At 39.6% G+C, this 16,574-nt stretch overlaps 1 protein-coding gene across 1 annotated transcript in view; it reads right to left on the bottom strand.

Annotated features, from left to right (window-relative positions):
• Window positions 1–2,215, bottom strand: part of LOC122811756 (zinc finger protein 260-like) — a 277,067-nt gene extending 274,852 nt beyond the window's left edge. The window contains exon 1 of the mRNA XM_044083812.1: window positions 2,046–2,215. Coding sequence (XP_043939747.1) covers window positions 2,046–2,057 — 12 coding nt within the window. The 5' untranslated portion in view covers window positions 2,058–2,215. The remainder of the gene's footprint in view (window positions 1–2,045) is intronic.
• Window positions 2,216–16,574: the final 14,359 nt, after the last annotated feature.

A 16,574-nucleotide genomic window follows, 5' to 3' on the forward strand; every position in this document is an offset into this window, starting at 1 on the left:
TTAGTATGCATTTCTGAAATATATAGTCTGAAACTCAAATGTATCTCATATTTAGTGACTTCAGTCCTCAGTGATTTGTCAGATATCCACAAATTTTATAAGGAACAGACAAAAATAAGAGGCAAAAACCTGGACAGTCTGCAAAAAACTGGACACTTGAAAGCATACCTCTCAACCTCTTAATACAACAAATCTGGTCAAAGTCTAAAATAACATTAGGGACACATGACGAAAGAGCGGGACAAACTTTAAATGCTTGTCTTTTCGGCTTTTCTTGGTTAGGGGTTGCCACAGCGGGACTCCGGTCCGCTAATGATTGGCAGTCGATTTTTATGGTGCCGAGTTGCCAGCCCGACGCCCAACCTTCAGCGAAGGCACGCCCATTCACGCATGTCTTTCGGAGGCCACTCGACCGCGGGGAGGACATGCAGACTCCACACAGAAGGCATTCCAGCCGAGAATCAAACAGGAGAACCTCTTGTTGTGAGGCAACAACACTACCGCTGTACCACCATGGCTTAATAGACAGACATAATGCTCTTTTATACTTAAGAAGCTGGTAGAATAACAGATTGTGTGTTAACATGCATATTCTGAAGGATATAAAATATGAAACAAACATCTGTCATTGTTTAGTGATATCAAACCTAAATGGCTTCCCAGATTTTTATTAAGAACAGGCCAAAAATATGAGGCAAAAATCTGGACAGTTAAGAGGTATTCTCGAGAGGTACATCTCTCATTATGTTTCTGATACAAGCATACCTCTCAACTGTTCAAATTTTTTGCTTCATATTTTTCATCTGTTCCTCATGAAATTTGTGGTTTTCACTAAATGACACGTTTTGAGATTCAGACTTTATATCCTTCAGAAAGTACAAAGTAATGTAGAATCTTTTATTCTAGCAACTTTCTAAGTTTATAAGAACCTATTTAATTTTCTTTGGCTTTGTTTTTATGCAAAGAAGTTGAGAGATATGGACACAAGCAGTACAATGTTAGAACATGCAAAGACTACAAGGACTCAGTCATGTTTCAAGGAATCAACTAATAAGTATTATTTATCATGCAAATGTTCTACAGTAAAACAACTACATTCCAGATGAATAAGATAGGACAGACTGCTGTGACATAAGGAAACTGATTTATATGACACAATTACTATAATGCTGTGCTTACATCACAACAGAATTAGCAGAAGTATGTATGAACACATAACTGACTTTTCTTTTCAGTTTTTATACTCTACGTTAGTGTCATGCATTATCAAAAATATTGTCTCTCCTGAAAAAGGAGGGTGAGTGGAAAACACTTTAAAAACAACAGCACTGCTATTGCTATTTAGGTGCCACAACGAACAACGGCAAGACAAATGTCTACAATACTATGTTTTCTAGTTCAGAGGAAGGGGTTAACTGGTCTGTATGAACTGCAGTTGTTCATATTCCTACATTTGCATCAACTTTTATCCCTGTAGTTAAAAACCTGATAAACACCAATAGGGATATGGCTACTCCATTATTTGCAGCACTGCAAAATAAATGATCAGAAATATATGACTACAGAATTGCAAGTGCTTAACAAAGCAGATTATTGGATAAGGAAATAACTTCTCTAAGGAATGCACAGTTCAGTTTTGGTTTTATTTATTGTGCTAATTCACACTCTGAATGAAAATAAATAACTTAATTATTTAAAGAAAGAAAATGAATTCATAATACAGCTTACTCAGTACTCCATATCTCCATCACCATGACTCTGGCTCTTTCTCCATCTGAGCAAACTACACAGATTAGTACCACAAAAAATGTACTGCCATTTATAAATGTGAATTAGCAAAACAAAGGACATTTCCTTCACTAAACAAATTCTCTGTATATCCGAATTTCTTACCTGCAGCTTCATTCTTCCCTATTCTTGCCTCCCCACCCCAGGAAAACAAGACTGCACTTAAGTACTGCCATCTTTTCAGATTTTGTTCCTGGAAAAACAAAAAGCAGCTGTCCGCAGATCAGAAGTTTTCTCATCAGCACTGAAATTCTTACCTCTAGCTTCATGATGTCCTGCTCCAGGCTTTAAACCAACCAGCCAACACAGGTCAGGGACTTAAGAAACTACTTTATGTAAGACCTAAACATCGAAACAATGACAATTAGATAATGCCAGTACTTTCCACAGTAATTATCCAGAACTTCCTCAGCTACTTTTTGTAATGTAAAACGCATTTCCTGTGCACCAGTAAAATGTGTCCCTTCAAAGTGCTAATAAACTGATTAATATTCATAACCTAAAGCTGTGAGGAAAGTAAAGGAGGAAGGGTTTATTTAAATATTTAATGAGACAAGCTAACACTTTCAGCTTTCACTCCACACTGCCGGAAAGATGTTTTCTGCACATTTATGCCAACTTGTTTTGTCAGGCAAATCAGTTTCTATATATAAACATTCTGTCTCAGTCTGTTTCCATATATAAAAATTCTCTTAGTCTCTTTTTGTGAGCTTTATTTTTACAGGCTGTATACAGTGCATTGACATTTTTAATAAGCTTCTGCTAATGTTTCAGTTGTCCTGTGAGATCATAAGGAGTCCTATTCAAAAGCCAAGGTGCAGGAGCAGGGAGGGCTCTTTCTGTCAGCTGAGGTACAGCTGTATGGTAAGCTCTCCGGAAGAAAACTATCAGCTCCAGGCACTAAGCAGTTGGACACTGCTCACTCCATACCTCTCAAATGTACAGATTTCCATGGAATGTCCAGATGTTTTCTTCATATTTTAGCTTTGTTTATCATAAAATGTGTGGTTTACTGACAAATTACTGGGGATTGAAGTCATTAAATAATGATGGACATTTCATTTTCAGAAAATGTGTGGTAGCACAAAACATATTTTCTAGCAACTTTCTGAGTTTTTAAGAACAATGGACCAGTTTCTATTTTGGGGGCTATATTCTCCCATTATTTTTGGTTTTGTCCAGATTCCTTGCAGAAGAGATTGAGGTATGCTTACTACATAATCAAAGATTGTTAGTGCAGACAAAGTCTGCTTGACTGAATATATGTACCTTATATTTTGAGTAAGCTTGAGACCTTACTCATCGAATACCTTACTTTTTTCTTCATCGATAATAAGAAATGTCTCATATCTGTCCCATGCATTCTTGCATTTTGCCACTATTTTAGATGCTATCACCTCTTCAGAAAGCCCATTACAATCCTACATCACCTTTTCTGTGAAATATACTTTCTTGTGTGATGGTGAACTGTAATGAATTATGACTTACTAACTGTAAGAAATTAGCATACCTCTCAAATTCTTTGCTGAAGAAATCTAGACAAATCCAAAATAATGGGATGACAAAGGCTCAGAAACAGGGACAATTTAAAATATTATTTTAATTCATTGAAACAAGTTAACAGAGCAGCAGGTTTTGCATCAACATGCATTTACTAGCAATAAGAACTACAAAATTCTAATGTCTGGCATTAGTGACTCACTGCTAATCCCCAATGATTTACTAGAAAATCAGAAATTTTACAAGGGATGGGTCAAAAATATGAGGCAAAATCAGGGGACAGTTGATAGGGATGGACATCAGCATCACTAAGTAAAATATTATCAGCAATAATGCTGGACACATTTAAACTTGATGCGGTGCAGAGAAAGCATGTACCTTCGGATTAACAAAGATTATCTCCAGCTACTCTTACTGCTTACTGAGAGTAAGACAATTAGCATAATGCAATCTCCATTTCAGAGACATAATAAAGCCACACAGAGAAACGGCACAAAAGCAATTCATTGCCATGATTTGAGTTGAACTTTGCATTATTAGACCTGGAACACTAGTGTTCTCTCTACACACACACACACACACACACACACATACACACACACACACACACACACACACACGCACACACACACACACACACACACACACACACACACACACACACACACACACACACACACACACACACACACACACACACACAAATGCACATGAACACATGCACACACATTCAGGCAAACATAAACAAGTCCTCGGTGTGGCAGTTAGCACAGAGGGTTAAGGCTATGCACTGCAGTTCCTCCGGTACAGAGTTTGATTGCCTTAGCCCTCATTTGCCTGTACCGTGAGCAAGTCACTTAACCAGACACTATTGTAGGCAACTGGGAGTTTGGACTGGACTCCTCAATCTGGACTACAAGTCTGGTAACTACCACCATCCTACTAACTAAGCCTCTGCATACTTGCTCATACTAATAGAATCACTCAACCACACACACACACACACACACACACACACACACACACACACACACACACACACACCTGCATTCTTTCTCTCTCTCTAAAACACACACACACACACACACACACACACACACACACACACACACACACACACACACACACACACACACACACACCTGCATTCTCTCTCTCTCTAAAACACACACACACACACACACACACACACACACACACACACACACACACACACACACACACACACACACACACAAACACACATTCATCTGTGTTTGTGTGCCTACAAACATGCACATATACGTACCTACAAATACAGACACACAAACATACACCCATAGCCACACTATACTTCCCTGTAGTAGCTGTATGAGGTGCAACTACTCCTACAGTAGAGAAGATTTCTCTTTTTCCTCATTGAGAACAAATTAACTTGGCAGATTGATAATCACTCTACCAAGTTGCTCAGGAGCAACTGCTACTTTCAGGGAGAGTACATAGTTAATTAAGATTAGCCGATCCCCCAGAAAGACTGCTGTCTACACTATGTCCACCACAAGCAGAAAACCATACAGGAGAGCAGTCTCAGAATCAGAAAGTTTTACCACAATGCAGAAATCTTCAGTATTAAGGCTTCTGCAATGTGGCAAGCTTTTCTGAATCCTGCCTTCACTATACTAATTTATTCACGCTTACTGTGTTAGACAATCTGCAGAGTTATAAATGTACCTAGACATATAATTTAAGATGTTAATGGTTAAATTGTCACTTTCTATTCACATATGTATTTTATTGAATATTTTGTATTCCTACTGCTGAAAGCATTGTCATTGGAACTAAAAATATCAACAAATTGAAAAGCTTGAAAGTTATTTGGTGAACCAGATGACCCAAGGCTGATTATTGGCTTATTTGCTGGAGGAACTTGTTATGGTGGGGTGTGAAGGAGCAGCACTGTGTCAGCTTGCCTACTCCATGAGGGAGGAAGGGGAAGAATTTCTGTCTTAAGTTTGGCATTCCATTACTGATGGAGGCATGCTATGATTACAAGCAAACCTTTCAACCTCTTAGTGCAAGAATCTGGACAAAACCTAAAATAATAGGGGAACAAAGGCCCAAAAATAGGGACACACCTTAAATATCACTCTTATAAACTTAGAGAGTTGCTAGAATAACAGGATTTTTCCTAGCATGCATTTTCTGAAGGATATGAAGTCTGAAACTTAAATGTCTGTCATTACTTAGTAACTTCAGTCCTCTCTAATTTGCCAGAAAGCCACATATTTTATGAGGAACAGACCAAAAATATGAGGCAAACAATTTGGTGAAAATCTGGACAGTTGAGAGGTATGACTACAAGATAGAATGCCATTAAGAATTCAGAATTAGAGGACAGGGCTGGAGCTGACTGATATGTACAATGAGGAATGTGATAGCAGTTCTGCCCAATTAGGGCAATCCAAAACAATCCCCACTGTAAATGACAGCATATATTGCACTGCTAGGTGCTGTCCTCCAAGTTCCCCAATTCCCTTCCCAATACACCTAGAATCAATGAGGTCCTAGCCTGGGGGAGGGGTAGTACCAGGGCCACTGATGTTAGAACCAAATAGTAGGAGAAAGCAGCAGATGATTAGCCTGAAGACATCTAATATTTTATGAATTACCTCTGTTGAGATTAACTGCAGTTAACATCAACTTTCTTAACTCAATAACTCCAACAATGCTGATCACACTACAGTGTTAATCATGTCAGTAGAACTCCATGTGTGGGCTGCCATATACATACTAAAATTCTTACCACCAGAATCAGAGACATTTTTTAAAGATATTAGTTAATTAAATGTGAGAAAATAATCTGAAGAAGAAATGCAAAAATATGATTTTCTTTTTTCAGCTAAAAAAATAGCCTCACGTTTAATTTCATTTAAGCTTCAGAGATCTAGGCAATCACCAGCCTGCTTGCAGTCAGGGCTGTCAATATGATATATTTGACTGTCTGTATACTTTTACTTATAGCTCAACTTAATGTGTATGACAGCAAAATGTAAAAAAATCAAAATTAGCAATGCGATGTAGAGAGCCACTTGTTGGCAAACTGAGAGTGGCTCTACTGCCTGTTCTTGGACAGACGTGTACACTGACAGGAAACTGAGGACCTGAATCTAAACAATTCTCAATCAGCATGGGCTAATGAGAAATATTTTTAACTTTTCTTAAAACAGAGGGGAATGTAGAAAGATGTGCAAAAATATTCCTCATGACTGAAGATAAAAGTCATTTACTAGTAAATATCCCGGCCTTGTTGAATCATGCAGACTTGGGGAGAACAATGTTTTCCTCTGTGATGGATAAGCTGATGTCTGGAGTGCCCCACTCATGAAGTATCTTTATCAGTCAGGTCTCCCTTATCCACAGTTCGAAAAGAGGAAGAAAAACTATTGCTGAAACAGTTTTCCTGCACACTTACTTCCCCCATGAAGTAAGTAGCCATGAATGTGCTGCCCTGATCAATGCCTCCCTGCTAGTTCAGTTCTGTCTCTCTGCTTGGAGGGTATTTATGATAGCAGGTACCTCTGTTTGTTCATACTCCATACCACTTATTGTTTGACAGTAACAGGTGGGACCCAGGTCTCAGCTCCATTTCCAGTACTTGGTGACTGGGAAAATTCACCCTTAACTCATGCAGGTTGTTGTATAACCTCTTCTTCAGGGAGTCCATTTGTCCTGCATCAGGTAATATTCAAAGTGGGCTTTCTAACATACCGAAGAATATTTTAAGAATCTCTAATTGGCTCAGTGGCTCCAAGGTGGCAATAATACCACTCCAGAGCCCAGACATAGTTTTTTTTTATCAGATTGTGAGGTTAAGATGACTCTGCAGACACTGGCATTGTATCTTCCTGTGACACACTCTCATGGAAAGACTGGAACAAGGATCAGTGAGGGGGACTGCTACAGGAGGTCGAAGAGGCACCAAGCACTGAGACTTTACCCATCTCTGCCTCCTCATTAAGGATACAAAGGTTACAACTTTTTTTGGCTCTGTGAGCAGAAACAGCCAATAGTGCAGTGTTCCCAACTACACCACAATAAATGGAATCTTATGTGATGTCACTAACCAATACTTCACCCAGTTTATGGTAAGTCAAGGGCAAGCAAACAGAACAGGAACAAGGAAAGACTTGCTACAATGGACTATTTTTGTGGGCCAGCAGATGACAGCAACCTGTGAGCTTTACAGCATGATTACTCTGAAGGTGCACCTCAATGCACTGGTTTGGAGACATTTTCAACCTAAATTGATGATTTAATTGAGTATCTCTATACATGGGATGTAAAAACTATTTTTCTTTTTATGTTACTGGAACTGGATTGCATTTAAATTGTGACTGCATTATATTTTTTCATTAAATAAAACATCTTTTGTTATCCAGATGTTGGCGGCCATCTTAGAAACTGCAATATTTAGTTTTGTGACAGAAGGTTAAGTCCTACTATTTTCCAAGTGTCTGAACATCATTGATTCTTCCAGAGTTGTTTGCTGGTTGCTATTCTACTTTCTTTTGTTTTATCTAGCAGATGTTTATAGCACAATTGAATGCTAATCCGGGCTTCAAGTAGTGCCACTGTAGTAGCCAAATTGTGGGTGGTGAGTACATTTTCATTTTTCCTTTAGATTAGTTCTCACAGACTATCCTTATTATCCTGATTTGTCACTGGAATACACCCAAGGCAGCCTTAGCCGGTGCTTCTATTAACCTGGCTGATTTGATTTGCTTCTAACTGCACTGGGAGTATCAGTGTGCTATTAGCTCATCTGTTCCATTACTGATATTACTCTGATATTACTCATCCCCCTACCCATCCTCCTTTAGCCTTCATTACCTTTCCTGAGAACTTAGCCAGGTAATAATTATTTCCATGTGTACTTAGCCAGATAATACTTAAAGCACTGGACAATATGCAGGGAAAACAAACTTGTTCCCCTTCCATCACCAGCTTCCTAGCACTTAGCATTGGAATCCTAAGGCAGTGTAGTATTTGCCTCATGTTCACTGATAATGAACTCCTGCTTAGCACAGAAAATACCATCTGTGAGAAGTGCAAACATCTAGGTAAGGAGACATCACTCTAGCAAACATCAATACACACTGCGAAACTCACAAGTACACCCTGTTCTCAACCACTACCACATATTCAGACAGAACATACTGTAAAGTCATAAGCTGATGCAGTAAAAATATCCTAAACCAAAGCTTCCTAGAACTTGTAAGAAAAGACCCCAGAAGAAGTCCCTCATCTCACCTCTTCCATGCACATCTACAACAAAAAGTCACCAACAGAATAGTTGCTCTCAGTCAAGTAATGCTAAACTAGATTCTGATAGGAATTTATTAGCAATTGGTTAGTTATTGTTAAGTATACTAATTCCCAACTAATGAGGCTGGACATGGATAGGCTTAATGTCAGCAGCCTCTCAGGTGCCTGGATCACAAACATTGCAAAGGCTCTCTAGACCCTTTACCAAAACAAGTATGACTACAACATGGTGGTGGGTCACATGGCAGTGAATGACCTGGGGCTCAAAACCCTGAAGAACACGTAAAGAAACATGTTATAACTTTTGAGTCATGTGACAGATGCAGGTAAGACTCTGGTCCTGAGTGGAATCTTTACTTCACCAAGAATGGTGCCTAGATATAAAGAGAATATAATTGTTTGTTTTAACAATTGGCTTAAAAGCTGTAGTCATTCCAGGAAGGAGGATCCAGTATGTATCAGTCAGGGATTGGACAACAGATAGACCTGCTTGTTTAGCATGGGATGGCTTAAGCTCTTGCTGCCTCCATATAGCATTACTTATACAAAGTCCATCTAATGGACATCACAACTTTGCAAATTCTTCAGTCACTAAACTGGACCACATTAAGGTGTTTTTTTCTCAACAAAATGAGTCTCAATAGCGCATTGCACAGTCTTGAGGCAATCATGTATCTGGAACATATCCATGCATGTGTAATTACACGGACTTGCTTTATATATAAAGAGAGCACTCCATCCATAGTTAGGTTTGCACTTACCATGCTTTCTGGCTTGGTGGAAACTGTGGTAGTATTTGACAAGAACCACATCTCATCTAGTCTAATACCTACAGACTTGCAAACCAAGGTCATACGAGTTCAGTTTACTGTAGACAAGGTAATCATCCAGCTTATAACAAGCTATGAATCCCCTTTATGTCTTCAGATGATCATGTTAAATTCCTGAAAGTTTTAGAATAAAGTATTGTAAGCAATCCCTGACCCTGACCCTAGTCTAACTGATAGTGAGTTGAGCTCCCACTTCAACACCTTCTTTACTGAATCCATAACTAAACTAACCAAATAATTCCATAATAATAACCCACCCAATCCCCTGTCCTCAGCACCCAACAACCCTAATAACTGTCCCCTTAATTTCCAGCTCAAGCCTGTTTCCACCACCTTTATAAAAAAAACTTTTATCCAAACTCAAGCCTTGCTCTAATGCCCCTGACAACATACCCTCCTCCTTCCTCAAATGCGCTGCCGAAGGTATTGCTCTCCCAATTAGTATCCTGATCAACAGATCCATCATTGAGTCATATGTACCCAAACTCTGGCATTCAGCCTTCATTCTACCTCTTCACAAAGGAGGTAAAAACATCACTATTTCTAACTTCCGCCCCATTGCCCTACTCTCTCCAATATCTAAAATACTTGAAAAATGTGTCCACCTCCAACTCTTGCCCTACCTAACTCAGAATCACCTTCTAACACCCACCCAGCACGGCTTCCAACCTGGCCACAGCACCATAACAGCCTTACTATCCTTCCTAGAAACTGTCAATCAAGCCCGAGATTCTGGACTTATTGTATCCACTATACTGCTAGATTTATCTAAAGCGTTTGACACCGTCTCCCATACACACCTTCTCTCTCATCTTGCCAATCTTAATCTCTCCCCTAATACTCTTTCCTAGTTCTCCAGTTACCTATCTGACAGATCTCAAGCTGTCAGATGGAAGAACTGCAACTCTTCCTTTCTGCCTACACCTACTGGCGTTCCTCAGGGGTCCATCCTCGGACCCATGCTTTTCAACATCTTTATAAATAACCTTCACACTGTCATCCCTGACACTACAGTCATCCAATACGCTGATGACTCTACCTTAGTCTGTGCTGCCCACAACATTTCTGAACTACTAACTAAGACTCAAACAGCTTTCTTCACTACAGAGAACTGGATGCACCAAAACCACCTCTCCCTCAACTCCAATAAATCTAAAATACTAATTTTCCTGCCCACCAGGGTTTCCTCCTTTGATAAAAACATCTTCAATGTCCTAAGCCAAACTAACACTGCTATTGAAGTGGTCCCCTCTGCAAAACTCCTTAGCATCACCATAGATGAACACCTTAAATTCGACCTCCACATACAACAAAACATAAAGAAAACCCACCAAAAGCTAGGTATGCTATATAGGAATAACCAATTTCTCTCCAACTCCTCTAGGCATTCCCTAGCAATTACTAACCCCCTTCCTTCTCTTCTATATGGTGCCCCCCTTCTAACCAATCTGTCTGCTTCCAACACCTCTAAACTTGAAGCTTGTTACAATAAGATCTCCAAATTTGCCACTAAATCCAAAATATCAACTCACCACTGCCTTAGCCTAAAATCTCTGGACTGGTTAGAACTCCCTAACCACCTAGACTATCTCCAACTAACCACCGCTCACAAACTAATATTCTCCCCAGATAAATGCCCAGCCTTAACGAACATCCTTCCCCTATACATCCCAAACAGATCCCTGAGATCTGAACACCAAAACCTAATTTCCATCCAGAAACCCAAACGCCCCGCTGGCCAGCTCCTACTCTCCTTCTCTCTAGGTAAAAAATGGAATTCCCTTCCTCCTACTCTTAGGACTATACATAACACTGAAACCTTCAAAACCCAACTTTTCCTACACCTATTTTCCACATGGAAATGCTCCTGCTTTCACCCTACATAAACACTAACGAGTCTCCCCACTAGCTCTCGACAATCCTTTTCCACTTTATTCTCAAGTTTTTTTTCTCTTTCTATTCCTCCAAAAGCAGAACTAGCAGACTTTAATTAACTCCAAGTTTGTAAATATGTAAATATTGTAAACATCTGAAGAGACCCCAAAAAAAAAAAAAAAAAAAAAAAAAGTGCCTGTTTTATACTGTCCTATTATATATTTTGCAATTTCCTGAATGTATGGATCTCACTCTTGTATTTTACCTCTACATTATGTAACCTTTATTGTATTTTGTAACCTTCATAGTATTGTATTTCTATTAGAGCTTTTCTCCCCGGGCCTCCACTGAAAATGGGCACTTCTCGGCCCAGTGGACTTCCCCAGTAATCAAACTGAAAATAAATAAATAAATAAATAAATAAATCCTTGGTGACTTCAACTATCCAGCCATAGTATGCAGAACATATACCTTTAATGTAGAATATGCCTAGAGATCTCTGGATTTGATAAATAGGAATTCCCTCGACCAAATAGTTAACAAACCCACTAGAGGCCAAACTATTCTGGATGTGATCCTTACTTGTATTGTGTCTACCTGCTGCACTCCCCTATTCTCTCATTCTACAGTTACATCAGACCACAAACTAATGACATTTACTCTCAAAGATGTTATCCCGCATAACCAATGTCTCCATTTTTAAAAACTTCACAATGGTGAACCTTATATAATTATATAATGAAATCCCTAAATTTACCCGTGACATCACTACCACTGACATGAACACAGCATCCAACTTCACTAAATAATTTTATGCCTAATTATCTACATAGATTGAGGAGTCACAACTACAGTCAAATAAAATGGGAAAAAAAAACGTGGGGGGGGGGGTCAAGCAACCTAAATGAACTATATAACAAGTGAATAAAATGTACAGAAAGGCGAGAACTCCTCAGAATGAGGATACTATGAAATATTACCAAGAAAATGAAAAGCACTACAAAGAGAAGAAAATTTACCTATGAACATAGATTAGCTTCTGAAGTAAAGGGCAGCTACAAATCCTTATTTAACTATGTTAGAAAACTAAGGAATAAAACTCAGCATTGCCCTCAGGATCTACCTAATGTGACTCCCTCCACCAGTCCAGTCCAATGATATCACAAATATCCAAGTAAATAAGTTTCTCACAAACTTCACTATGTGTGTCTCTCTGCTGTAAGAAGGGGTGGTGGTTGTCTTACTTCTTTGTTATCTGATATTTAACTGCTAGCCTAGAGGGTTTCCTCTGTACTTTAAGTGCTAGCCACAAAGTTTGAGAATTCATTTTATGCTCAATTTCTGAGTGACTTGTTTGACTACAATCACCTGCATTAGAAGCTGAAGTTAAGTGCAAACTTGCAGTACTGTGTTTTATTCCTTTGTTAAGTGCAAACTTGCAGTTTTAAAAGTACTGCATTTTATTTTTCTGTTACCTAATTGTTTCACTGAATAGTGTGCTGTGTGTGTCTCTCTGAAGTTAGTTCCCCACCCACTCTCCCTGTTCTTGTCTTGGTGTTAGTGTTGGTGGCTCTGGAATTGCCCGCCCCTCCTGTAAGTCTGTATTTAAACACTCCTCCTGGGTCCATCTCACTTGCTCACTTAACCGAGTACAGTGAGATCATATTCTGAGGCTAGTGTTCACTCTACTTAATATAGAGAGAAGATTTGAGAAGGCCAACCCACTCAGGTTCTTCTTTCCGCTCTACTTGCACTTTACTAACAAAAAAATGCACTTTATTCATATGCTTTTACTGTATTTGTGTTTCCTCCTACTTTATTTTACTTTTGCTTCTTAAAAGTACTCAGTTTTATTTATTCTGTTGCATTTATTACTGCTTGGTAGTAGCCTGATTAAAGTTTAACTGTTAGTCTTTTGGCTTAAGCACTTGGGCTTCATACCAGTTGTTTTACATTAAGAAGGTTTGTGGTCTGTACTGTTGTGACAGGACAGGTAGCTTACATTCTTCTAAGCTAGAAATTGCTGATTGAAGGCTCAGTGTCTGCTATTCTAAAAGTGTATTAGTTCTGGTTTAAGCACTTGGGCTTCAGGTCATTTATTCTACATTAAGAAGGTTTGTGGTCTGCACTCTTGTGGGAGGAGAGGCTGAATTCTGCCCTTCTGAGCTAGGAATTTTTGGTCACAGGCTTATTGTGCCTGCTTATTTGAACTGTTTCTTTCTGTAATTGATGAGCCTTGTTGCTGTAGCATAGACCAGATTCAGGCCTGCTGAATCTAGCTTTGTTTGTATAACTTGGGCACTGATCCAGGCCATCTTTTTTTGGAGAAGGTTCCCCTGCACCCTAGTGGCAGGAGTCTGCAGTTAGAACTTGTCTGATTAAAGACTGCTGTAACAGGGCTCAGTTTTGAGCTTTTTTCTGGTTAATTGGGTAACTTGTTTAAATCAGTTTGTTCGTTTTTACTGTATTTGTGTCTCTTCCTACTTTATTACTAGGGGCATTGACTGCAACTCTGATCTGAGATATATAACAATAAGTATCCTTTTCTGGGCATTTAAAGTGTTTTTTGATTGTATCTGCTTTATTTTCTGAAAAAAAAAACAAAAAAACAAACAAAAAATACTTGTTTCCTGCCTTTCTAAGCTAGTATAGTCCAGTTTTCAGGCTAGTGCTTAATTCAGGGCTGTGTTACAAGTTTCTGTGTTTGCCCATATCTTACTTGGATAGAAGGAAGTTTCTCTGTTCACATGTGAGAGAGGGGAGCTTTGAGCAGCCTATCTGTCCCTGGAGAAGTGGTATCAGCCCAGAAATTAGTTGTTTATTGGCCTTTTTGGGCTAATTTCTATATCTTTCATTTCCTTGCTATAAGAAATGCATTTGCCAAGTTTTGTGCACCGGGCAGCGCCGGTTAGTTAAGGTATAACATAATATTCTCGGCTCCACAAAGTCTCCTGTTCAATTTTTACGTTGGAACTAGACAAACTTTCAACTTAAGCACTCAAACCATTCATTTCTCAGCCCGGCACTTGCTCAAAACTCATAGCAGCACTTATAAACCCTAGCACTAGACCCCCCCCCCTATACCGTACAGAAGGACAAGGCTCTCTATTTGACCTTACCAGCCAATCAGTAAAACAGTTCACTGTACCTATCCAGGCATGTCCAAAGGGCAGTTTCAGGTGTACTCTCCAGTCCAACTGGTGAATCTGGGCATTTTGAGGCAATGTTACAACTGCCTCATGTACACAGACAACTCTCTCCTCCTACCACCAAACACTAATACATGTGAGAGATACAATTATACAGCCAAACTGGAGGCTAAGCTCTCTCAACCCAAGACTGGATCAGACAGTCAAGAGGAGAAGGGAAATACTTGCATCACACCACCAGTCTCACATAGACCCATTAAACCAGCACCAGCAAAAAACACACATAAATACACGAAAACATACTCAGAGGCTCTAAATAAAAATCTGCAAAAGCAACAGAGACCCCCAAAGCAGACAACCCCCACCCATCAACACAAACCATGAAACACATACTTCACAAAACCAGTGTTCCACGCAATCACAGCCCTTAAAGCAAAATAATATACCCAACACACTACTAATAGGTGACTCTACAGTCAGGCACACTGACGTCCCACTCACTAGGCTGAACAAGGAGAAGGTTACTGTTAGCTGCCTGTCAGGTGCCAGGATCCGCCACATAACACAAGCACTCATGTCACTCCAGAACAAGTACAAATACGATTCTGTCATTGTCCATGTTGGTGTGAATGACCTGAGCTGTACCTCCCTGGACTACATGAAAAGAGATATGGAAGAGCTCTCTGATCACATAGCCCAGGCCAGTTTGACCCTGACCCTGAGAAGCATCCTACCCTCACCAAGAATGCTACCATGGTATAAAGAAAAAAATGATCAATTTCGACAATTGGCTAAGTTTCTGGTGTCATTCAAAGGGGATCCAGTGTCTGTCTGCCTGGGATGACATACTCGACAAGCCAAGCTGCTTCGCTAGAGATGGCTTGCACCTGTCACCCTTAGGCTTTCGAATACTGGCCAAGGTTCTTGCCACCCCCATAGTGCCTTTTTTAGGCAAGGCTCAAAAGACAAACCCACCGCCATAAATAGCACAAGTAACATAAAACTGAGGGTAAAGCTACTCAATGCCAGAAGTCTAAACTTCGAAATGCACGCACTCGAGGCACTCCTCAGTATGGAGAAAATAGATATATGTGCAGTAACAGAAACCTGGTTTAAGGCTCCAGAGAGCACCCCAGCACTACCAGGCTACAACTCATACCATACATTTCGGCCACAGAACCCGGACTGAAATGCAAAAGGCAGGGGTGTATCCATATTCGTCAATGATATCCACACATTCAGGTTTGTGGCACAGCACAATGCTTCAGAGATCATCCACATGCAACTAACAATGGGCAAAATTGCAATTCAAATTGTAGCTTGCTACAGATCACCCACCATGTCTCAGGACCCCAATTCCTCATTTCTGGAAACACTGGGAAACATAAAGGTCCTACCAAACACCCTAATATTGAGTGATTTCAATTACCCAAACATTAACTGGGAGAACTACTCAAAGTACTAACTCCCTTGCCCAACATTTCCTAGAATTTATAAACTCAAATGCACTGGATCAATAAATCATAAGATGGATTGCCGGTTGGCTGAAAGACAAAACCCACATAGTTTATGTGGCAGGTGCCTCTCCAAATAGTGCTATAGTAACCAGTTGATTCTCCCAGGGGTCTGTGATGGACCCCTCATCAATTTGGCACATACTATCCAATTTCAAAGCTGATAAGCAGCACATCTTGTTAACCAAATTTGCAGAGTACTGCAAAAGGGGTGTAATTGTTAAAACCCCTTCCAATATCTGCACTATTACCTGTTGTACTGAAACTGGGCCTAAACTGAATGAACTCTAACAAATGTAGTATTACATGTTTTGGAAAACAAAGTCAGACACAATGTACTGCAAAGACAGCATACCCTTACAAAATAAAACAAAAATGTAGAAGGAAACCTGGGCACTAGGTTCAACATCATGTGGCAAGTGTACTCAGGAAATCCTTCTACTTAGCACAACTAGCAGATAAAGGCATTTCGTCTAAATACAACATTGTTATTGTTCCCCTATATTCATTTGCTGACCAGTCCCATCATAGAGTAAAAGTTCTATTCAGTTAATATCTTGTGTGGCATCTCGACAAACTGTAAAAGCCCCAAAGGATTCTAAAAAAAAACATCT

Source organism: Protopterus annectens, chromosome 1.part1 (assembly GCF_019279795.1).
Source record: "Protopterus annectens isolate FY-2018-M chromosome 1.part1, PAN1.0, whole genome shotgun sequence".
NCBI lineage: Eukaryota > Metazoa > Chordata > Ceratodontiformes > Protopteridae > Protopterus > Protopterus annectens.